Genomic DNA, 19,716 nt, shown 5'->3' with positions numbered 1-19,716 from the left:
CCTAGACCCGATTGGGCGCGCCAAGAGATCGATCATACCGGGTCAGGTGACCGCACACAGTTCCAACTCCGATTCTTTCGCTAAGCGAAGTCCCTGCAAATAACTTGACTCTCGACACTGCGACAATTATCACGACAGCGCCGGACGACAGCCATGGCCCCTAAGGTGGAAAACAAGCAAGGTAGGCACACTCTGAGCGGATTCGTCTTCTTTCTTCCCCGTCCAATCTGCAAAATTATCGAGTTTCGAGGCGCAGGCGTGTGTGTGAAGGCAATGAGAATGCTTTTGTCACCCGCATCCTCCACAAATGAGCGAGTCGCACACAACACATCATGAGCAAATTGTCAACCAGTTCAGATGTGCCGCATTTTCTTTCCCTTTCCCCCTCCCAACAAAGGAAATTCAGAAGGGGGGAAGGATGAAGAAGAGGGAAAAGCAGAGGAGGGGGGCAGATAAGACACGAGGAATAATTGAATTGCTCTCGATTGGGAGAAGACGTTCGAGTTACTTTTTGCATACGGATGCGCTGACCTTTTCTCTTTTTCTTTCTACACAGGCAAGACTAAGCCCAGCAACAGGGCTGGTGCTGCCGCCAAGGCAGTCCTGAAGGGTGCAGGCGTACGTTACCACAGAAGCCGACATCATACATGCCATAGTCGTCCATGCTAATACCGATCTCGACAATAGGCGCACAAGGCCCGCAAGGTCCGCACTTCGACGACTTTCCACCGCCCCAAGACCCTTGAGCTCTCCCGGTCGCCCAAGTACCCCCGCAAGTCGATCCCTCATGGACCCCGCCTCGACTCCCACAAGGTCATCCTCTACCCCCTCAACACCGAGAGCGCCATGAAGAAGATTGAGGAGAACAACACCCTCGTCTTCATCGTCGACGTGAAGGCGAACAAGAGGCAGATCAAGATCGCCCTGAAGAAGCTGTACGATGTCGAGACCGTCAAGGTCAACACTCTCGTCAGGTATGGCCGTTCCTGGAGATTCATCGTTTCCAAACATGTCACCAAGAAACCTGTCTTCTAACGTGTCCGCAGGCCCGATGGTTCGAAGAAGGCTTTTGCCCGGCTAACCCCTGATGTGGATGCCCTGGACATTGCTGCCACCAAGCTGGCTATTGTCTAGATGATTTGGTTTCTTATGGGTCTGGGTGAATGTTTCTGTTTTTACGCGGTGGTTCATAAACATCGGTCATGCAGTTAACTGCCTGCTTTGCAATGACAGGCTAAATGATCGTTAAAAAGATTTTACTTGAATGCACGATTCTACCGGTAATGAGAACTATAGTAGGTTTCAGTAGTCTCGTAGCGTCTGGGGCGGTTGCCGCGAGTATGTTGCTACTTGAGCTGTGGAGCTGCGATCTCGAGCGATTCGAGGCCCATGCGATCTACAAACTACCTCCGCGCAGGCGTGAGTTGAGTACTTAGATGGCAGTGCAACGTTTGTTCCCTTGTTCTTACCAGCGTAAATCCCAGGCTGGCATGCTCTTTTAAGACCTAAGTAGATATGGAAGTATTCTTCGTTCGATTCCTCCCGTTGCAGGCCCTGGAATGAGGCAAAGCACACGAAAAGCATTGGACAGGCTGGTGCAAAGGGGCGTGCTTATTGTCCACGCAAAGTCTCGAGGTGCTTTAACACAGCAAGGTTGGTGTCCATCCATCGCTCCACACAGTTGTGAGCGCATGATTCCTCGGACTGGTCTAGGCGGCCGGAGGAGATCTTTCCATTAATGCACTTCTTCCAGCAAATGTCGGCGAGGTGGTGAACAGCTGGCAGGCAGTCGGTTAGTGCCCATCGATCAAGGGAGAAAGGAAGAGCGAGACCTACTCTGTTGGATGTTGGACTTTTGAGCTTCACTCGTCAAGAACTGGTTCAATTCCTTCTTGTCGCCATCGCTGAGCTTGGAGACGTCGAGCTGGGCCTGATCCATTGTTGGTGTCGGGGGAGGTTTGGGAATATCGGAGAAGGAGGAGATTCTGGCGACCGCGTCTTCCGGGATGGAGGATTCGATCAAACTGCTCGCAAAGCTGGAAAGATCTTGGCTTGTCCGGGCTGCGGGCGGTGTGGCGCGACAGAAAAACGGCTGCCGGTCCTCGCCGCCAAAAAGGGCATCTCATCCATCTGAATGCCTTTTCTCACCCGCCGCAGACCCTGAGGCTTGCACCACGAGAATCGCAAAGATGCCGCCGATACGCACGTCCCGCAACCGCAAACCTCCCCCGGCGGGGTTCGACGACATCGAGGACACCCTGCTCGAATTTAGCAATAAGATGAAGGATGCGGAGAATGCGTCGCATGACGGCAAGAAGAAGCACGAGATGCTATGGCCCATCTTCCAGATAACTCATCAGCGTGAGCGACCAATCCCTTCTGGGCTGCCGGAAATGGTCGTAGTTCAATGTGGCTAATTGCTGCCCTCCCGCAGGCTCCCGGTACATCTACGACCTGTATTACGAAAAAGAGGCCATATCAAAGCAGTTGTATGACTGGCTTCTCAAGAACAACTATGCAGATGCCAATCTAATTGCCAAATGGAAGAAGCAAGGATATGAGAAGGTGCGTTTGCGACCCTGTGCTCTTGTTTCCCCCCCCCCCCCCGTTTTCTTTCTGCCCTCTAGCTTTACCAGCACCGAAGTATTTTCTCCGCTAACCCCTCCATGCAGCTCTGCTGTCTGCGCTGCATCCAGACCAAGGAAACCAACTTCAACGCGACGTGTATCTGCCGCGTCCCGAAAGCTCAACTCAAGGAGGATCAAATGATTCAATGCGTTAGTTGCGGCTGCCGAGGCTGCGGCAGTAGTGATTAATTTACAGTTGCCATATTCCCCCCCAGCAACCGCTTTGGGGGAGCAAGAAGAAAGGTGCACAGGTTGCTATCTGCTCGGAAGTCGAAATGGGAATTCCATTCTGAAGCGGCATCCAATGTGCCTGTGAGACGGATGGTCGGCGCTTCATTACCTTTTCTATCTTCTCCCCTCCCCTTGGTTCCCCTTCAATTTTCCATTTCCTCTCTTTCTTGCGTTTCTTCTCCCTTCAAGTCTCGGTTCCTTATGAGCAATGTGATACCCTCCGAAAAAAACCGTCATGTATTAAGTTTTCCACGATAATCTATTCCCATGCCAAAAGAGTACAATATTGTATCACTCCTGGAAAAGAAAATTTCAAGAATCTGAATTGACATAAAACCTATTAAACAAAGCATAATTGAAATCAAAGTGTCATAAACATGAGAATCTCCCAAAGTGAACATGAAAAACGGGGGGAGAAGAGAGGGAGAAAGATGGAAGAAAAACAAACCCAGATTGAAGCTCAAAACACGCGCCCTTACCTGCGATCTTTGTCTCGCTCATGTACATCTTGGCAAATGTCATCATAAAAGTCATAACAAGGTCATTTCAGGCCAGCGAAAGTCGGGCACAGTACCAACTCCAATCCTGAACATGGTTCCAAACTCCGGGAAGATCAACAATAGAAAGATGAAACAATAAACACCAAGGCCCTGTAAGATAAACTCCAGCCTCCAGCTAAGAAAAACCCCATCACAAAACGTTACTCGTGAACCAAAGTCAGTCGGTCAGGATAAAGCCAATAGTAACGGAATTCGAGAGGGTGAGCTCCTGTATTTCCGACCGGTTCTTGAAATGAGGAAGCCCAGGATTCTCTTAGAACAAAGAAGTATTACTTCGGTGATTCAACTGTGGCCTCGGCTTAGATCGTGATAATTCATCCCTATTTGCACCGCCGATTTTTTGGAACCCTTGCAGGAGGTCGACCCCATCCACATCTCCGGGGCTTTCATCAAAGAGATGGAACGAAAAGAAATCATCGTTGGTTGTGTCGACAAAGCGCCCAGAATCAGGCACTTTGGACGGGGAATCAGGAAAAAGCAAGCCCTTCGACTTGTTGGCTGGCATGGGCTGCGCGCCGGCCCGGCTATTCACGTTCACGGCGGTGATGTCTGTGAGTACGTTGCTACCGGACTCGCTGGCATCATTTCGGATCCGTTTGATGGAGCGCTTTTCAGGCGAACCGTAAGCCGAGGCCGAAAGGTTCTCCGCGGTGTGGTCGGCAAATACATCGAAGGTGGCATGCAGATTATCATTCGGGGTAAATGTTTCGTCCTGGATGTTAAATGCTGGGCTCCATGGAAGATCCTCGTCCCCAAGACCCAAATGCTTGATGGGGGAGTTGACCATCTGCTGAATCTTCTTGCGATGGTTTCTAAGGTTCGTATTGGGTGATACTGATGGCGGGGGTTTTGCAGGCTTTTTGAATTTAATAACCGGGGTGATGGGAGGCGGGAGCATGCTGACATATTCCCCACGAAGAGGCGAGGATCCAACTATCAATCCAGCATCCTTCAATGCACCCGAACGGCTTGGGCTAGCATCATGGGAAGAGCTTCGGATCCGCGCAATTTCTTCCTCAGCCCGACCACGCTTGATGCGAGGTGGCTCAATATCCAAGTCTGAAGTCAAAATATGGCCCGCCTTGTTTGGACGCATGGCCGAAGATTCTAGAGATGAGAAATATCCGCTATCATTCATGGCAATCGATTTTCGTTTTCTAGAGCGAGAGATGACTCCAGAAGCGGCCACCTGCGAGGGCGTAGGGGGCGTTCCTTGACGGGCGAACCGAGGTGGCACAATTGGAGGAGAAGAGTGGATGGGCTGGGGCGGAGAGGAGCGTGGTGGAAGAGCCTGAGGTGCTGGCGCGCTCACAGATTCCTCAGCAGCGTCTTCCTGGAGCGCGGGATCCGAAGCAGGTAGTGTTGCATCAGAGGACAGGTCGACATTCTTGGATGATTTTGATTTTGCCCCCGTCGGAGGAAAGGACGGGGTTGGTATAGCCCAAGCAGAGGAACCATTTTGCGTTTGCGGGTGCGCAGGTTCTCTTTGGAGAGCAGTCGGGAGAGGAAGACTGGACATAGTGGCACGACGCAAAGGCTTGTCCTTGAGAAACTGTGCCTCCATTCCAGATTCAATGGCCCAATAGTTTCCTTTTCCGGGATCGTCTTTGGGTCTCTCTTGCTTGATGAACGCCTTGTTGAGACTAAGGTTGTGACGAATGCTATTTTGCCAGCCAGGGTCGCTGTTTTTATAGTACGAGAACGTATCGGAAATCCACTTGTATATCTGCGCCAGAGTCAAGCGTCGGTTTGGCGCACGTAAAATTGACATCCCAATCAATGTCGCGTAGCTGTAGGGAGGCTTGGTGCCATCATCTTCAATTGGCGGCATTTCATGGGGTTCGGGGAGGCGTATGGACACAATATCTTCACGCTTGTGCTTCTTCATCGACCGCTCTTTCAGGGGTGCCGCCTCTAGAAGCGCCCTTTTCAGGGGTGGTTTGGAAGCCAAGGGCGGCTCAGGAAAATCAGCAAAGTTATCGCTGGTTGGTTCATCAAGCAGCTGGTGTCCTTGCAGGGACTCCTTGTCAGGATTGACGCTGGAAAATGTCGTGAACAAGGCGGAGTGTGGCATCGGTGCAGTGGTGGCGGATTGTGCGTACGGATGCAAGGGTGGCTTTTTGGTCGGCGAATCCGTGGGGAAAGAGGGAGGAGCAGGCGCGGTGATGGAGACGAATTCCAATTTTCCTCGTCCAGAGACCGAAGCGCTCGATCTACGAGACGCCTTGGTTGGCGATGGTCTGTGCGCACCGGCGGACGGCGGGTTGAGAACGTAATCAGAGTTTGGATCAATGTTTTCAACGGTGGCCAGAGGTAATGGCGATGGTTCCAAACAAGCGCGTGCTTCGACTGCAGGTTGATGGGATAATGAAGGCGCCTCCGAGTTTGTTTGCGCGGCTATTCCAGAGCGCGCCGAGGTCATGGTTTCTCAGCTGAAGTCAGGCTCTGGTTGGCTTTCAGAAGAATCCGTGCGCGTAGCCAAGTTGGTGAACATGAAGCGATGGCAGGGATCAAGCTGCTAGTAGGCACCACAGGCAAAAGGCTCGAAGACAGGAGGCCAGGAGGCCCTACCAGCAGATTGCTTGCCGTTTGCCAGCCGAAGGTGATGGAGGCAGTTTCAGGGCGATGACCGGAGGAAGGAAGAAACGCAAACTCAGATGGGGTGTCGCGCCCAAGGTGAGGATCGAGTTGGGCGACAAAACGCTAAGAGACATGGAGGGGGGAGCCCCAAAGAGAAGCCAGGTAGTGCAGGGCCGCTGGGCAAGGGCGGACGAGCAAAAGTGTGTCAACCGGACAGCGTCCGTCGAGCGTAATTCAAATGATCTTCAGTGCGCCTGGTTTTCTGAAGGAAGCCAGGGAGGTTGACGCGTGGAGGGAGAAACGGACCGCAAAAGATGAGATTGGATTGGGCCGATCGGGGGGGGGGGGCAAAATGGCGATGTGTATGGGGAAAGAGAGGAAAAGAGGAGCTAGACGAGCAGATGGCTTGACTCTAAATCCAAGTCTGCCATCAAGGTGGGGATGGGTGAAATACTTCGTTAATAAGTAGGTATGACTAGTGGAACTCAGGAAGTGAGGAATGGAGAGGAAGCGTCGAAGCGGGTGGTGTTGATTGCCCGGGGGGGGGGGGGGGGGGGGAGGACCTCCACCGCGCGCCTGCCCCGGTGCCCTGTATGGTATGGTTCCGACGCGGTCGCGTCACGCGTTCCGGTCGCCGCCAGGGCCGTATTGTGACCGGTATTGCGGGTTGGGCCGCAAAAGCATGACGTACTGCGCCTTGCGGCTTTCCAATTTCGCCCGTCTCTCCTTGCTTCCTCCCATCCCCCCATCCCCCCATCCCCCCTACGCCTGCTCCGGAATTCGAATACGAAGCAGGTACGGTACAGAAGGTCTGCACGGGATTGCGCGGGCGGTTTCGGGGGAAGATTCTGTAATGTACACTCGACTCGGAGTAGATAGAACGTGGCCGGTGGACTAGGATGAGTGGAGGGACAGAATGATCCCCATGAAAAAGCAAATTCAACGTTGCTGGGAGTCCGAGGCAAAACGCCATCCCTGGCATCCCCGACTGGGTCCTTAGCGAGTCATGTCTCAGCCTCTGCCATTAACCTACATCCCGGTCACTACCGATTTGGTCTCATGCAACCAGGCTTGGCTATCCACTGTTATGCGTCAGAGGCCTTTTTAATACTACCAACTTGTGCCGTCCGAAATACACTGAGATTCTAGACCCTCTATCTTGAAATCAAAGCCAGTGTAGATGACATAACGCCTAGAAATAAAGCATTTTTTAAGGGGAAAAGACACGATGTCTAGCGAGGAACATAAACAACAAGTAGTCTATCGGAACAAATTGGGAAATGGAGGACATCTATCCAAAAATGAAATCAAATCCAATCAAACGCACGCAGCAGAGATCAAAACTAACCCCCGACTTCTAGGAACGCATAAAGACACTAGACAATTGAGTAATATGGTCATAAAGGAATCTTGTGGCTATTCATCCAATCGCATGGACTCCCGGGAAAGAAGGTCAAAAGAAAAAGACAAAGGATTAAAGAGACGGGGAGGGCAAGAAGGAGGAGGAGAAGAAAAAGAAGAAAAAGAAGAAGGCGGCGGGGGGGGGGGGGGGGTGATATAGTATCAATCATGGCAGATAAAAGCCAGAAAAGACGCAAGAACTCAGAGAGGAGGGTTGGGTTCGACAAGGATTGGGATTAATACAAGTCACATCTAATCTAGGAATGTGAACATGCTTGTGTGTATTATGTTCAGCGCACGATCCGCATCTCTTTCTTCAATAACGCAGGAAATGTTAATCTCACTTGCGCCTTGGAGCAATTTACCCATTAGCTTCTAGATTGTCAAAGAGCAAAGGGGCATTGAACTACCCGCACTTACCTTGAGAGATCATTTCGATATTCACGTTGTTTTCTCCAAGAGTGGTAAACATCCTCCCGGCAACCCCAATCATGTTCTTCATTTGTTTGCCGACAAGACTGAGGATGGCCATCTCGGGAATGATGTCAACGGTACCATATCTTTGCAAATCATGCAAGGCGCCCTTGAGGTCCTCATCAATTACCTGATACTCATCCCTGCCAACTCCATTGAGAAGCGGTACTTCGGAGTGAAGCGCCATTGATACGTGTACTTCACTGGTAGATATCAGGTCAATCGAGAGCCTCCACCGATCAAGGACGGAAAAGATCCCAGCAAAAAATCCATGGGACAGAGAGCGTTTGTTGGAATGTACATTGATCACCAGGATTTTATGCTTGATGGTCACGGCAGTCGGGCGCTTCGGTCTTTGCATCAGGCTTGGGCTCCTTGTCCGGAACAATCGTGGGTCATGTCCAGGGGCCGTCTTTTCCAGCTCATAAGTGGAGTCGGGGAAGATGACAGTGCCGTTGCTCTTCGGATTCATGACGTTTTTTATGCGAATCGGGATCTTGGCACGTATAACCTGTTCCATTGTAAAAGGATGGATGACTTCTGAGCCGTAGAATGTCAACTCGGCTGCTTCTGCAGGCGTGATCGCAGGAAGGAGGCGAGCAGTTGGCACCTTCCGGGGATCAGCAGTAAATATTCCATCGACTTCCTTCCACACCTGTAGCTCTTGGGCATGGATCCCAACTGCTACTAAAGCCGCACAGAGATCTGTATATCCGCGGCCTACCTGGTCGAGAAGGCCACCGGGTACAGTCCCAAAGAACCCGGTGATGACTGGAACTTTACCTTCACAGGATCCAATCTTCCGGCTAAGGGAGGCGGCGAGATTGTCGTAGAAACCTTGGTCGAGGCCTTGACTCGAAATGGGAAAGTCGATGACCTCAGCCAAATCCACGTACTGCGAATTTACTCCTCGGTCCTGCAGTAGGGCGGCCATCAGACGACAGCTGAGCTTCTCTCCGGTACTGATAACCTTGTCGACACATCGAGCACTTATCTCTCCGAGAGTCTGAGCGGCCTCGAGGACCTTGAGAACCTTTTCGCAATCACCATTGATATCCGCAACGAGCTGGGTTTTGAGTTCATCGGAGTGGATTTGATCCTCTGCTTCTTGAGCATGTTCCTGTCTGACCGCCTCTATAAATGCAACGTAGTGTTGTGATTGAGCATTCTCTGCGTCCCGCGCGGCTCGTAACAATCTGAAAGCAGCCCACGAGTCAGAGAGAGGGGGCGGAAAGTGACGAACGAAGGAAACAAAAGAATCGCAAGAACAGATATTCAAGACACCCTTTCATGGAGCGATTGAGACTGGTGTGGGAGACAGAGACTTGGTAGTGACAGGGATGACTCACCGATTGGTGGTACCTTCAGCTTTTGTCGAACTGCTTCTTGCAGAGCATACAACGGCTACATTATGTTCCAAAAGACTCGGCCTGCGGGATTGACCATGAGTATTATCACAGGATGAATTATGGGCTCGGTTCTTACACGACGACTTGATCAATGATATTGAGGGCGAATTTCCCGACACTGGTGCCCCCAAACTTCTGTACAACCCAGTTGCTGTTTGACCTGCCCACTGGCCCACGGTTAGCTGCGGAGGGATGACTGTAATTGAACTGCAACGGGCCTTCCATGCTGGTGGGATTTCAGCGACAGAAGAAGAGCGTGCAGTCGGGGGTGGTGTTATCAATCCAATGCTTCTAATTGACGTGACTGTTCGGCAGCGGGACTCTTTTTTTATGTGCACTTGGCGGGGGAGGGATTGCGAAAGCGGAGCCGATACAATAAGCAAGGGTGGCCAAGGAAATTCTGCCCTTCGAGTTTTTCCTTCCGCCTTCCTCTTTCAATCGCACGATATCGGAGTCTCGCCGGGCGGTGAATTTCGGCCATGTCGGAAATAACTGAACTACTAAGACGGCGCCTGCCAATCGTCGATAAGCTATTATTGGGGGGGCGGTGCCTGGTGCGGGGTCCGGAATTAAGTGTAAACGGGAGTGTACCTACCTTAGGAAGGGGCCTTATGTAAGACACTCTGTACTTGCGGATACACCGTACCTTACCTTACCTTACCAGTATCGATAGAATAGGTACCTTACCTTACCTTACATACTAAGAGGTATTCAACTTAGGTAAGTACCACATATGTAGGTACCTATAGGCCTCCCTTCGGTAGGTATATAGAAAGGTCCACCTACCTATCACCAATTCACTATAGCATTTGATCCCTCCCCTACCTTGGCTCCGGGCTGTCATGCATTCTCCAACAGCCAATGATCCAGCGTGTCCTTTCTGTCCATTTGCAGACCCTGACGCAGACTTTGTCGCGGAGCATGTCCATCTCTGTCACCCCGATGAAGACACGTACCCTTCCCAAGCCAACTACCCTTGCCTGGCAATAGATGCTCGGAAACCAGGTGAACCGTCTCGTAATCCTGGCGAGAAAAGCAGGTCGTCCACCGTGCAAGGGACTACTGAGGAGAGTAATCCAAGGCAGGATGATGGTTCGCAAGAGCTCTCCGGGGACACGCGCCATGGGTTAAATTCAATGGCCTGTCATTCAAAAGAAGCTCGGGCAGAGATGACGAGAAGACTTGGGGTATATTTATGCCTTCCCCCTCCCTCCCCATTCGGCTCAGTAGCAGGCTAAACAAAAAAAAAAATAACCAACACCAACATCTACGTATAGCGCGCGGAATTAGGTCCCCATGTTCATGAGAGGCAGATGCCTTTTTGGCTCCGGAAAATGCTAGAAAGGGGAGCGAAAGTGACACACACAAATCAAATCGCACCCGATGGAACACTACGAAAACTCGGGACGGTTGAAAACGAGGCAACCGATATAATACCGATTCTCGGGCGACTTTGCAGGGCTGACAAGTCAGTCAGCCGGGCTTTTCTATGCAGCCCCAGGATTTGGCAAATTTCTAAGCTGCCGAGGGAAGGCGGGTTTTGTGGCTACCGGAATATTCAAATGCTGATATCATACATACGGCAGTCTGATCTCCCGGGCCATGACTGTTTGTCTGGGTCGCTACCTACCATTTTGCAATTGCAAGACATGATTGAACATGCTTGGGACATGGGATTTAACAGCGTGGGCAGAGAGGAGACCGGAGGGATAAGAGGCACTAGGAAATTCATTGGAACGTCGGAGGTAGGACACGGCTGCCAGACAGTGGATTCGCTAGTTCTAACTCAAGAGGACAGGCCCAGGCTCTTTTTCTAAGTCTGGGAATCCAGTAAGTGATGGCATGGTATGGTGTCACTGGCCAATGTACCTCTGACAGCGAATAGATGTGAGGCCCGTAGTATTGGGGGGACCCAGCAGCTACAAGCTCATGATGCTCTATTGTCAATTATTGCAGATTACTTTCGACAAGGGAGCCCGTGTCATACCAACGAGAAAGTCGTCATGACATGCCTACCGCCCATCTACTTCCAGCATCAAGGTCTGTGGCCCATTCTTTCTCCTTACCTACTGCCGCTCCTTCGCCTCCCTCACGCAGGAGAGCCAGAAAAGACAAACAAAAAGGTCAGCGGCTAATAGGAAGGCAAACCGAAAAGGACATTCCTTGACCATTGTTGGATTCGAAATACGTGACAATGGAAGTGCGAATCTCCTCGTTTTTGATCCAATGCTTAAAGTCCCTTCCGGGATGAAGCGTTCCATGGGCCCGGGGTCAAGATTTCGCGATCCGCTCCATGCCCTGAAGCGATACCGGCGCGGGACAAGTTACCTGCAAAAGTATCAACTATTCGAGATACTCAAGTAAGTAAATTCCCTGCCTCCGGATTAAAAGTACGTCTGACCAGTGAGGCTGCCTCTTCCCGTCAATTCTGGCAAAGGGTGACTGCAGTGATGGAGGTTATTGTATAGATAGATATACATATTCTCTGTGCCCTTCCCCTAACGCAGAGCCCAATCATCTGAAGTTATCATTCCATGCATTTGTATCCTGATAGATAAGATGGAGCATGACATCGCGTGTCGGGAGGATGGGTCTTCAGGCGCCAAGCCGCCGTATGGTGCCTCAGGCATCCACATCCTTCCCCGCAGTTCCCAAAAACAAAAAAAAAAAAAAAAAAAAAAGACCGCCGCCACCTCCCCCGCCCGCTCGCTCTCGATCACGGCCATCCTTCACTGGCAAAAACTTCCAATTTTGGCTTCTCGGCACTGCTGCTGAGGCCAAGATGCGAACAACTCCGAATGTGATCATCACAGGCACCCCCGGCGTAGGGAAAACGGTACATTGTCAGCAATTGGCGCAGGACACGGGCCTCCAGCATCTATCGATCAACCAGGTCGCAAAAGAACGGGATTGCTTCGAAACCTATGATTCAGAGCTGGAAACATGGGTCGTGGATGAGGACAAGGTTGGTTCAATGCGCATTTGACCGTGGCGGTTATATTCTTTCTGCTCTCTCTGTTACTTACTCCTCGTGGTACAGCTGTTGGATGCGATTGAGGAGGAGATACTTGAGGGTGGCTACCTAATCGATTGGCATGCTTGTGATCTATTTCCAAAATCCTGGATAGATCTCGTTGTAGTCCTGCGATGCCCTTCCACATCGGTTCACTACGATCGTCTTTCCACAAGGTACGCACCAAGATGACTTTGATCAGTTTCATGAATATCCAACCTCTCGGCCCGGTTTCTATTTCTGCTTCCTCTCCACCGGTTTTCTCCCCGCTCTCTCGTTTGGCAAGGCTCTAACAAATCTTCGTGTGTAACAGGTCATATAAACAAGAAAAACTGCAGGAGAACCTAGATGCGGAAATATTTGGTGTTCTGCTCGAAGAGGCCCGGGAGGCTTTTGATGAGGAGGTCGTGGTCGAACTCAGTAGCGAAAGGGATGACGATGTAGAGAACAACTGTGCGAGGATTTCAACCTGGATCGAATCATGGAAGAAAGACCATTCTGAAGTCGAATAGAACCCCAACATCTCAGTGCGTCCTGAGTGGTTACTTAGTGATGGAAGCTTTAAGATTGTCCCTCAATCAACCACTGTTGTAGCTTGATTAAAGCTTTATATCTGTGAGAAATTTTGTTCTATTTGTCCGTTAGTGTGAATTCAAGCCATACAACGTGGGCCCTTACCTTTTCCTCCTTTTCCATTTCGGCGTACGTTCTGGTTTGGTATTCAAAGATTGGATCCCAACCTAGCCAGAAAAAAGGAGTCAATATGAGACACAAAGGTCCTATAACCCCAGCTGACTAACCGAAATTCGAGGGCCCTCTAGGCCTAACAATTGTCCCCTTTCAACCCCGAGTTAGCCCAATGATTCTCAATAGATGCGATGTGTAATATTTTACCTCGGTTCTTCCCTGGAACAAAATGGGCTCGGAATCAGGGCCAGAGCAAAATGCAAACGTACACACCGCTTCTGCGGTTCTGTCCTCGAACGAGTCGAGCAACTTATTCAAGCCTTCGTGACCTAGTGCATCAAGGAAATGCTTGCTTTGTTCGACTCAATGAGCATAAGATAGAGAGTAGTTCCCACGGGGAAAGTCTAACATATACGGGCCTGGTAGGCCCTTTAGTGCGCGAAATTCAAGGGCCGTGTCCTCCGTCAGAACAGGACCCCCAACCTGACTCGTCATCGGGTTAGAATGATGTGCTAGCATCATGGTTGACATAAGAGTTTCGAGATGTGAATTGGGGGATTTAGGAGGATTGATCCTTACCACCTCTGCTGCGCGTCTGCATTTTTCCTTGGCAATGTCTTCAATGGTTCCCTGTATCTCGGGCACATCGACGGACTGGTTGTCAACCTCGACGACGCTACCTAGGATCGCCCTCACTTCCGCCAGTTTGTTTTTGTTGCCGGTTATGAAATTCATTTTTCGGGGGGTAGGGGCCATGATGAACGGCGCCGGGGTTCTATCAAATGAGCCGTGCAATGTGGATGGGTGATGAGGGAGGCAAGAAGCAGTTGCGAAAGTGTGGTTGGTTGTTTAAGACGCCCCGCGTTTACCGAGGGGCCCAGTCACTTGATATATATATCTTCACCACCACAATTACATGCACAACCCCCGCCCCCAGCATCTTCTCATGTCAAATAACCACCAGTGTTACCTGTCAGATGTCCACCATCCCCTCAATGCACACACAGACAAACAGCTGTATATATCGGGTATAACTCGCAAGTGGCCGGTGGGCATCCACCGAGCATCTGCCTTACATTGTTCCTGAGTCTGCAAGACGCCTAGAAGCCAATTCACCTATCTTTCGTGTCTATGCATCGACGACATCCAGATTTCAAACGGGAATCTAATCATAATAATAACGACAAAAACGAAAAAACACGGCATATGTCACCAAATGATATATGTGCGTCCAATTGCAAAAATCAAGTCGTTGAAAGAGAAGACCAAGAATCCCCACTCTGACCCATAAGACCTAGGGAACAGAATGATGGCCGGGCCGGTAGTCTACCGCGAGCACTACTCGGCCGCCATGCTCCCGTTCTCCGCCATTTCAAGCCTCTCCTGCTGTGCCATGGCCTGGGCAGACACAATTTCAGCAAGCCGCTTCAGTCGCGGTGTTTGGAGCCCTTAAGGCATGGTTAGCAGAGATTCCGAATTCTTGCTGGAGTCGGTGAGCTTACAAGAAGGAGTATAAGTCTCCAGGGCAGTGATAACCCGCGGATCAGCAATTTCATAAGGCCCGCTGTCTTCCATGTCGACGGGCGTCAACAAGAGGACATCGCTCTTTTCAGTGACACGCGAGGCCACTGCCTTCATGATCTCGCCATTGATCGGTTGCTCATAATCTGCGACAAGGTACTGATTGAGAAGTTTTTGGATCTGATTGGGCGAAAGCCTATGGGTCCGTTAGCCGGGTCGAGCCCGGGATGCGCGGAGAAGATGGGTTGAGCTTACATCCAGCATATATCCTGTATAATCTCGATGTCGTTCAGCGTTGCCTTCTTCAACTGAAGAAGTTTGGTGGCTTGCTATCCAAGGGTCAGTATACATAGCCTGAGTTCAACTGTGTTTGCGGCTGGGACCATACCATCAAGTGCTCTAATTGCAGTGTCCCCTCAGGCATATCGTGACTCTTGCACCACTCCTCAATGCGCGTTATGTTGTAATTGATCTGAAGGCCGCGCTTCCAAGACAGGAAATTTCTCCGCATGAGAAGATCATTGAACGCGGTGACCCCAACAAGACGAAGAAGCTCGGTGACGGTTTGGATTATGATGGAATCTTCAAGATAGAATGCTTTCATTGCCTTGTAAACGTTATTCAGGAGGCTGAGAAGATTGTCCATGCTGTAGGCGGGGTTATTGTTAGAGGGAAGAAGTTTCCCTAAGAACCGATTGGTTTCACTGGTGACGAATCCCGGCAGGGATTGGGATTCGATGATGGCTGGGACAATCATCTTGAAGAGTTTCTTCTTCAGGACTTTCATCCAAGTATGATAGATGTTGAACTCCAGGCTTTCCAGGTCGTGCTTCACGATTTCCAAAAGGCGATCATACTCGTAGTTGTCGGTCTTCTGGGCCTCATACCAATCCTCGGCCAAGAACACAAACGAGAGCATTTCGTGCACATTAGAGAGCCAGAACGCCCCTGGATTGACAGCATCGTCACCGTCGTGCTGCATGACTTCCTGCTGAATTGACTGCATGACATTGGCCAGGAAGCGTTCGGACTCTTTCACAAAACCGTTGTTCCACATCTCGGAGGTAACGAGATTGATAAGGTAAGCTGGAAACAAGACCTCCTTCTCGGTTGGTGGTGGTGTCGAACTGGGGAGTGGGATCTTAAGGTTGCGGATCAGACCCATTGTAACCTCCTCGTTAAGTTCATCTTCCTCGGATAACAAATTCTCCAGTTCAACTTCAACCGAATCAAGTCCTGGGGAGAAAGTCGTGTTCGAGAAGTTTTGACGAGCGAGAGTGCTTGGAATGGCCATAGACACAGGCCTTGGGTTGTAAGCACCGCTAAAGCGATCCGTTTCGATCTTTTCTGCACCCGCACTGCGTCGCTTCGGTTTCGGTTTTTTGGAGGAAACCAGGTTGATCAAGCCACTGGCGGGAGGCTGAACAGACCCGCCGTTCTGCTGTTCCCCGTTCAACCCATTCACTGGCATGGTCCTCTTGGCAAGTTCCAATTGTTCTTCCAGGTCGGCAACTTGCTGGCGAAGGGACACCTTTTCACTCTCAGCCTCGTTGTTCAGATGCCTGAGTCCCTCCAGTTCCTGGTTTGCAGCAAGGATCGACTCGCGTGACACCTTCTCTTCTTCCTGGAGACGCTTGATGGTCGCTTGTGCCTCATGATGGTTCTGTCGTAATAGGCTCATTTCTTCTTCCATGGCGGTCAGCCGGGCTGCGGTAATGCCGGCCTGGTTGGCCTCGGCCTGGAGTTCTCGCGTGCGATTCTCCAAAGCATTGTGACGACTCCTCCAGGACTTGACCTGGGTCTCGTAATTCTCCAACTGCGAGTTCAACGACCTGTTCTCACGCTTCAAGGACTCAAGATACTGTGTCAGCTCCACTACCTTGTTTTCCAATTTGTAGGAAATCTGCTTCAAGTCTCGGGCATCCTCGCGTAGCCTTTTGTATTCCGTTCTTGCTTCTCTGCCTCTCCAGAGGCTCTGGATAATGACCACATTTCGGCGATACTGCCGCCACGCACGCAGTTGCCGCCAAGAACGGAAAGAACGCTGAATGACCTTTGCTGCATTGCCATGGATCGTGTCCATGATGTTCCGGCGACAGAGGAAACCTTTAGCAACAGACTGGAATAGGACGAAGTTTTCACGGATACGGTTGTATCTCTTCCTTTCTTTCTGTCCCCGCCACACTCTTTGAATTGTCGTGGCAGCCTTGACTTGGCGCACTTCAGCTGCGTGTTGTCTTGCCAGAAAGCCCCTGATGAGTGCCTGAGTGGTAAGGATGGAAGCGCGAGCCTCGAGGTAACGACGTCGGTAATATTTGCACCGCAGGTTCTTCTGTATCATGATCGCGCATTCATTCAACCGCGACGTGCGCAGGTTCTCAAGAAATGCAAGCATGCCAGCCCGGAAAAATATTTTGGTCAAACCAAGTTGATATTTATCCTGTTTCTTGTGGCTTCCATCTCCAAGGGCTTTCTGAAGAATGGCGTGGCACATTTCCCGTATTTCTGATGTCCATTGTGAAGAATGGCAAAGCATGTAGTAACGGATAGCAAATTCCTCGTAAGTCCAGCGAGTTGGATAGCCAGCGGTGCTAATCCGAACCGTCTCAAGAACACCACAGGCCCTCAATTGACTTAGAACCATGGGCCCCTCGAACTTCCAAGCTTCCTTTGCCTCGTTCGGCTTGATGCAGCGGATATAATGCACGTCGGTGGAATTGATCGTGTTCATGAGCTCGATCAATGACGATTTGAAAATCCCACCAAGGGTGGGTTTGCGGTTCACAGCAACGCCGATTTTGCGGCCCGGGGCAGCCACGGGTTTGGACGAGATAGAAGCCGAATCCTTCTCGCGGACTGCGGCTGCCGTATCTAAAATCTCCTTCACGAACTCATTCGAGGAGTTGCGCAAGATTTCCATGTGCTCGTCTGGGACTGTATCCCTGTTTTTCTCTATGAAGCCGTCGGACTCGTAAGTTACATCAACCGCATAGTGACAGATGGTGAAGGCGGATTTCCCGAATCGAGGCTTCTTATAAAACTTTTGCTTATCGGCGGCGAAATTGTGGTGCAGCTTGGTCACGAATTGTTCATCGGAGCCCATTGGAAGCCGAGACTCCTCGTCCAACAGAGACAAGATACCCAGCTTCGCTTCAATCAGATCAATGCACGGCTGGTTGTCGGAGAAATCAATGAAGGTCCAGTCTATTTGCTCTCGCACATATTCTTCTTGCTCAAGCTTGAAGACGTGCTGATTGAACTCCTGCTGGAGTTTTTCATTGGCGTAGTTGATGCAAAATTGTTCGAAGGAATTTTTGGCAAAATGCTCGAAGCCGTATATGTCCAGAACCCCAATGAAGGCCTTGAATTGGCTCATAACCTGGTCAGTTGCCAGGCCACGGTTGATTTTGTCGACAAGCCAGTCAAAAAGACTCGAGTATATGAATTTGGCGACTGAATCTCTGACAACGGTAGCCTGCTGTTGAGTCAAATTCGAAGTGATTTTTTCGCCCCTTGTGATGAGCTGTTTTTTAACAATCCACTTGGCAAATTCGTTGGCATCGATCCCAAACAGATCACAGGCTTTGACAAGACCAGGCTCCGAGGGCGAGAGGGTGGAATCAGTCCTAGTGGCGGTTATCTTAACATTGCCAAGGTGCAAAAGAGCTGCCAAGATGCGGAAGATTTCAGATTGTGTTTTGTCCGATACACCGATGGTGCTAAGGGATTTTCTGGTTGCATTGAATTCCGTCTTATCATCTACACCGTCAATAGTGGGTGTTCCGCCCTGATTTAGATAGTCAAAGTCCTCAACCGAGCCTAGACCAAGCTCTTGCTTTTCATCATCGGTTGCACCCGCGACGAGCTGGTAGAAGACGTGGTAGTTTCGTTCTTTGAGCGGCTGGAATACTAGTCGTGACCGCTCCAAGAGATATGTTCTTATTTTCGCACCAATGATGTTGGTTCGGTCGTCGAACATGATCTCGATATATTTCCCAAATCGTGACGAGTTGTCGTTGCGCGTGGTTTTGGCGTTCCCAAAAGCCTCCATTACCGGGTTGGTGGCCAATATTTGCTCTTCTGTCTCGCTGATTGCTTCCGCCCTGCTCGTGGTGTACTTGCCCGGTTGATCCGAGGACTCGCGAGTTGCGAAATACCGCATGATGTATTTGGCGCTGACCGTCTTCCCCGCACCCGATTCCCCGGAGACAACGATCGTTTGGTTTTTTCCATCTCGTAACATGTCACTGCATTGGTTCCCCGTAAGCGTTACTGCATGGCGGGGAGGAGCTGTCGATTCTTACGCAAATGCTTCTTCGGCGATGGCGAACAAATGAGGCGCCTGTGATGCGCGATGCTTCCCGGCATATACTTGCACCATCTGGGGTACATAAAGCGAGTCAACTCGGGCAAAAGGGTTTGTCGCGATGAGGACGATTCCACTGTATGTATATATTTCCTTCTGCGCATAACGAAGTTTGATCGCCTGCAAAACTTGGGGGCTGTTAGTCTATGCGCAGATGCAAGTGTCCGAAACTCAACAAACCAGCTGGCTCATTCAAGTGAGAAAGATTCGTAAGATCTTCGCTAGCTTCTAGCATGGCGGGATTCATTAAGGGAGGCAAGCGGGAGTTGTTATCCAACTGCAACTCTGCCTGCGTGGTTTCCACCGTTTTTGACTGTATCCCGCAGAACTTGTAGGTTAACCACCATGGTCAAAAAAAAAAAAAGATCTGGATAAGAGTGTCTTGGAAGGACGGCTCAACTGACCTCCCCATTTTCCATCAAGAACACAAGTTGAACCTTGTCCCCGTCAACCGACTTCTCTTTAACTTCGGAAGCAATCCATCCCTCCGTCGGGTCGGGCTGCCAGGCCCTCGTGCCGACTTCGTAATTGTGTGCCATCAAGACGACGCCTCTTGACAAAAGGCTCAGCACTCCGGGTTCAAATGAGAGTGGAGCAAGAACTCAATGCGGGCTGGACAAGCTGGACAAAGATCGGGATGGAGCATCTAGTAGAAGGAAGAACAAGGACAGCCAGCTGATGTAAAAGGCCGGAAAGACACAAGCCACGTTTGTGACAGCCCAGACCGAGTGGAAGGCTGAAAGATGGGAAGAGAAAGGTTTCCGCTATGCTCACTATTGAAGAAGTTATTGAACTAAATGGCTGCTAACAGCTGGCCGTTAGCGAGCCACAACCCCTGAGGATTGGG

The 19,716-nt window shown here is 50.6% G+C and overlaps 9 protein-coding genes across 9 annotated transcripts; 4 read left to right on the top strand and 5 right to left on the bottom strand.

Annotated features, from left to right (window-relative positions):
• The first annotated feature begins 55 nt into the window (after positions 1-55).
• P170DRAFT_87661 (60S ribosomal protein uL23) lies at positions 56-1,218 on the top strand. Its single transcript, XM_024855421.1, has 4 exons — positions 56-181; positions 557-618; positions 697-974; positions 1,047-1,218. The coding sequence occupies exons 1-4, from the start codon at positions 154-156 to the stop codon at positions 1,132-1,134; spliced, it is 456 nt and encodes a 151-aa protein (XP_024707090.1). The 5' UTR covers positions 56-153; the 3' UTR covers positions 1,135-1,218.
• A 220-nt stretch (positions 1,219-1,438) lies between these two features.
• P170DRAFT_376930 (Tim10/DDP family zinc finger protein) lies at positions 1,439-2,004 on the bottom strand. Its single transcript, XM_024845387.1, has 2 exons — positions 1,837-2,004; positions 1,439-1,778 (listed from the first exon to the last, which is right to left on the bottom strand). The coding sequence occupies exons 1-2, from the start codon at positions 1,937-1,939 to the stop codon at positions 1,612-1,614; spliced, it is 270 nt and encodes an 89-aa protein (XP_024707089.1). The 5' UTR covers positions 1,940-2,004; the 3' UTR covers positions 1,439-1,611.
• Positions 2,005-2,129: 125 nt separating this feature from the next.
• P170DRAFT_376927 (BUD31 family protein) lies at positions 2,130-3,159 on the top strand. Its single transcript, XM_024845386.1, has 3 exons — positions 2,130-2,361; positions 2,435-2,565; positions 2,673-3,159. The coding sequence occupies exons 1-3, from the start codon at positions 2,190-2,192 to the stop codon at positions 2,814-2,816; spliced, it is 447 nt and encodes a 148-aa protein (XP_024707088.1). The 5' UTR covers positions 2,130-2,189; the 3' UTR covers positions 2,817-3,159.
• A 306-nt stretch (positions 3,160-3,465) lies between these two features.
• Positions 3,466-6,036, bottom strand: P170DRAFT_87669 (putative forkhead transcription factor). The gene is made up of 2 exons (XM_024855422.1): positions 4,323-6,036; positions 3,466-4,274 (listed from the first exon to the last, which is right to left on the bottom strand). The coding sequence occupies exons 1-2, from the start codon at positions 5,838-5,840 to the stop codon at positions 3,672-3,674; spliced, it is 2,121 nt and encodes a 706-aa protein (XP_024707087.1). The 5' UTR covers positions 5,841-6,036; the 3' UTR covers positions 3,466-3,671.
• Positions 6,037-7,103: 1,067 nt separating this feature from the next.
• On the top strand, positions 7,104-7,682 carry P170DRAFT_87591 (uncharacterized protein). The gene has a single exon (XM_024855420.1). It carries the CDS (start codon positions 7,227-7,229, stop codon positions 7,557-7,559), a length of 333 nt encoding a protein of 110 aa, XP_024707086.1. The 5' UTR covers positions 7,104-7,226; the 3' UTR covers positions 7,560-7,682.
• Positions 7,536-9,609, bottom strand: P170DRAFT_401304 (aspartate kinase). Its single transcript, XM_024846367.1, has 4 exons — positions 9,359-9,609; positions 9,223-9,303; positions 7,820-9,069; positions 7,536-7,749 (listed from the first exon to the last, which is right to left on the bottom strand). Exons 1-4 carry the CDS (start codon positions 9,505-9,507, stop codon positions 7,652-7,654), a joined length of 1,578 nt encoding a protein of 525 aa, XP_024707085.1. The 5' UTR covers positions 9,508-9,609; the 3' UTR covers positions 7,536-7,651.
• Positions 9,610-10,373: 764 nt separating this feature from the next.
• On the top strand, positions 10,374-12,915 carry P170DRAFT_461927 (DUF1671-domain-containing protein). The gene is made up of 8 exons (XM_024852074.1): positions 10,374-10,469; positions 10,560-11,027; positions 11,081-11,112; positions 11,168-11,322; positions 11,438-11,642; positions 11,965-12,247; positions 12,323-12,471; positions 12,609-12,915. Exons 1-8 carry the CDS (start codon positions 10,419-10,421, stop codon positions 12,805-12,807), a joined length of 1,542 nt encoding a protein of 513 aa, XP_024707084.1. The 5' UTR covers positions 10,374-10,418; the 3' UTR covers positions 12,808-12,915.
• P170DRAFT_87492 (non-canonical purine NTP pyrophosphatase) lies at positions 12,680-13,822 on the bottom strand. Its single transcript, XM_024855419.1, has 6 exons — positions 13,562-13,822; positions 13,392-13,465; positions 13,190-13,334; positions 13,096-13,132; positions 12,974-13,035; positions 12,680-12,925 (listed from the first exon to the last, which is right to left on the bottom strand). The coding sequence occupies exons 1-6, from the start codon at positions 13,736-13,738 to the stop codon at positions 12,857-12,859; spliced, it is 564 nt and encodes a 187-aa protein (XP_024707083.1). The 5' UTR covers positions 13,739-13,822; the 3' UTR covers positions 12,680-12,856.
• Positions 13,823-14,093: 271 nt separating this feature from the next.
• Positions 14,094-19,714, bottom strand: P170DRAFT_433649 (type V myosin). The gene is made up of 7 exons (XM_024848545.1): positions 19,274-19,714; positions 19,050-19,182; positions 18,808-18,997; positions 14,892-18,750; positions 14,759-14,832; positions 14,485-14,699; positions 14,094-14,430 (listed from the first exon to the last, which is right to left on the bottom strand). Exons 1-7 carry the CDS (start codon positions 19,406-19,408, stop codon positions 14,321-14,323), a joined length of 4,716 nt encoding a protein of 1,571 aa, XP_024707082.1. The 5' UTR covers positions 19,409-19,714; the 3' UTR covers positions 14,094-14,320.
• Between the last annotated feature and the right edge of the window lie 2 nt (positions 19,715-19,716).

Source organism: Aspergillus steynii (genome assembly GCF_002849105.1).
Source record: "Aspergillus steynii IBT 23096 chromosome Unknown P170scaffold_2, whole genome shotgun sequence".
NCBI lineage: Eukaryota > Fungi > Ascomycota > Eurotiomycetes > Eurotiales > Aspergillaceae > Aspergillus > Aspergillus steynii.
This window is presented reverse-complemented; position numbering and strand designations above follow the sequence as displayed.

Excerpts from the sequence above, each read along its gene's own strand:
- P170DRAFT_376930 (XM_024845387.1), bottom strand. The coding sequence starts at position 1,939 with ATGGATCAGGCCCAGCTCGACGTCTCCAAGCTCAGCGATGGCGACAAG. Across the intron at positions 1,779-1,836 it reads AAAGTCCAACATCCAACAGA|CTGTTCACCACCTCGCCGAC; the intron begins GTAGGTCTCGCT and ends ACTGCCTGCCAG.
- P170DRAFT_87492 (XM_024855419.1), bottom strand. The coding sequence starts at position 13,738 with ATGGCCCCTACCCCCCGAAAAATGAATTTCATAACCGGCAACAAAAAC. Across the intron at positions 13,036-13,095 it reads TAGAGGGCCCTCGAATTTCG|GTTGGGATCCAATCTTTGAA; the intron begins GTTAGTCAGCTG and ends TTTTCTGGCTAG. Across the intron at positions 12,926-12,973 it reads AAATGGAAAAGGAGGAAAAG|AACAAAATTTCTCACAGATA; the intron begins GTAAGGGCCCAC and ends ACGGACAAATAG.
- P170DRAFT_87591 (XM_024855420.1), top strand. The coding sequence starts at position 7,227 with ATGTCTAGCGAGGAACATAAACAACAAGTAGTCTATCGGAACAAATTG.
- P170DRAFT_433649 (XM_024848545.1), bottom strand. The coding sequence starts at position 19,408 with ATGGCACACAATTACGAAGTCGGCACGAGGGCCTGGCAGCCCGACCCG. Across the intron at positions 18,751-18,807 it reads ATCGCCGAAGAAGCATTTGC|TGACATGTTACGAGATGGAA; the intron begins GTAAGAATCGAC and ends GAACCAATGCAG. Across the intron at positions 14,833-14,891 it reads TGCAATTAGAGCACTTGATG|CAAGCCACCAAACTTCTTCA; the intron begins GTATGGTCCCAG and ends ACCCTTGGATAG.
- P170DRAFT_87669 (XM_024855422.1), bottom strand. The coding sequence starts at position 5,840 with ATGACCTCGGCGCGCTCTGGAATAGCCGCGCAAACAAACTCGGAGGCG. Across the intron at positions 4,275-4,322 it reads CGCCTCTTCGTGGGGAATAT|CCTGCAAAACCCCCGCCATC; the intron begins GTCAGCATGCTC and ends AAATTCAAAAAG.
- P170DRAFT_376927 (XM_024845386.1), top strand. The coding sequence starts at position 2,190 with ATGCCGCCGATACGCACGTCCCGCAACCGCAAACCTCCCCCGGCGGGG. Across the intron at positions 2,362-2,434 it reads CTTCCAGATAACTCATCAGC|GCTCCCGGTACATCTACGAC; the intron begins GTGAGCGACCAA and ends GCCCTCCCGCAG. Across the intron at positions 2,566-2,672 it reads AGAAGCAAGGATATGAGAAG|CTCTGCTGTCTGCGCTGCAT; the intron begins GTGCGTTTGCGA and ends CCCTCCATGCAG.
- P170DRAFT_401304 (XM_024846367.1), bottom strand. The coding sequence starts at position 9,507 with ATGGAAGGCCCGTTGCAGTTCAATTACAGTCATCCCTCCGCAGCTAAC. Across the intron at positions 9,304-9,358 it reads ATCATTGATCAAGTCGTCGT|GCCGAGTCTTTTGGAACATA; the intron begins GTAAGAACCGAG and ends TCAATCCCGCAG. Across the intron at positions 9,070-9,222 it reads GCTGAAGGTACCACCAATCG|ATTGTTACGAGCCGCGCGGG; the intron begins GTGAGTCATCCC and ends GGCTGCTTTCAG.
- P170DRAFT_461927 (XM_024852074.1), top strand. The coding sequence starts at position 10,419 with ATGGCCTGTCATTCAAAAGAAGCTCGGGCAGAGATGACGAGAAGACTT. Across the intron at positions 11,643-11,964 it reads CAACTATTCGAGATACTCAA|ACCGCCGCCACCTCCCCCGC; the intron begins GTAAGTAAATTC and ends AAAAAAAAAAAG. Across the intron at positions 12,472-12,608 it reads TACGATCGTCTTTCCACAAG|GTCATATAAACAAGAAAAAC; the intron begins GTACGCACCAAG and ends CGTGTGTAACAG.
- P170DRAFT_87661 (XM_024855421.1), top strand. The coding sequence starts at position 154 with ATGGCCCCTAAGGTGGAAAACAAGCAAG. Across the intron at positions 182-556 it reads TAAGGTGGAAAACAAGCAAG|GCAAGACTAAGCCCAGCAAC; the intron begins GTAGGCACACTC and ends CTTTCTACACAG. Across the intron at positions 975-1,046 it reads AAGGTCAACACTCTCGTCAG|GCCCGATGGTTCGAAGAAGG; the intron begins GTATGGCCGTTC and ends ACGTGTCCGCAG.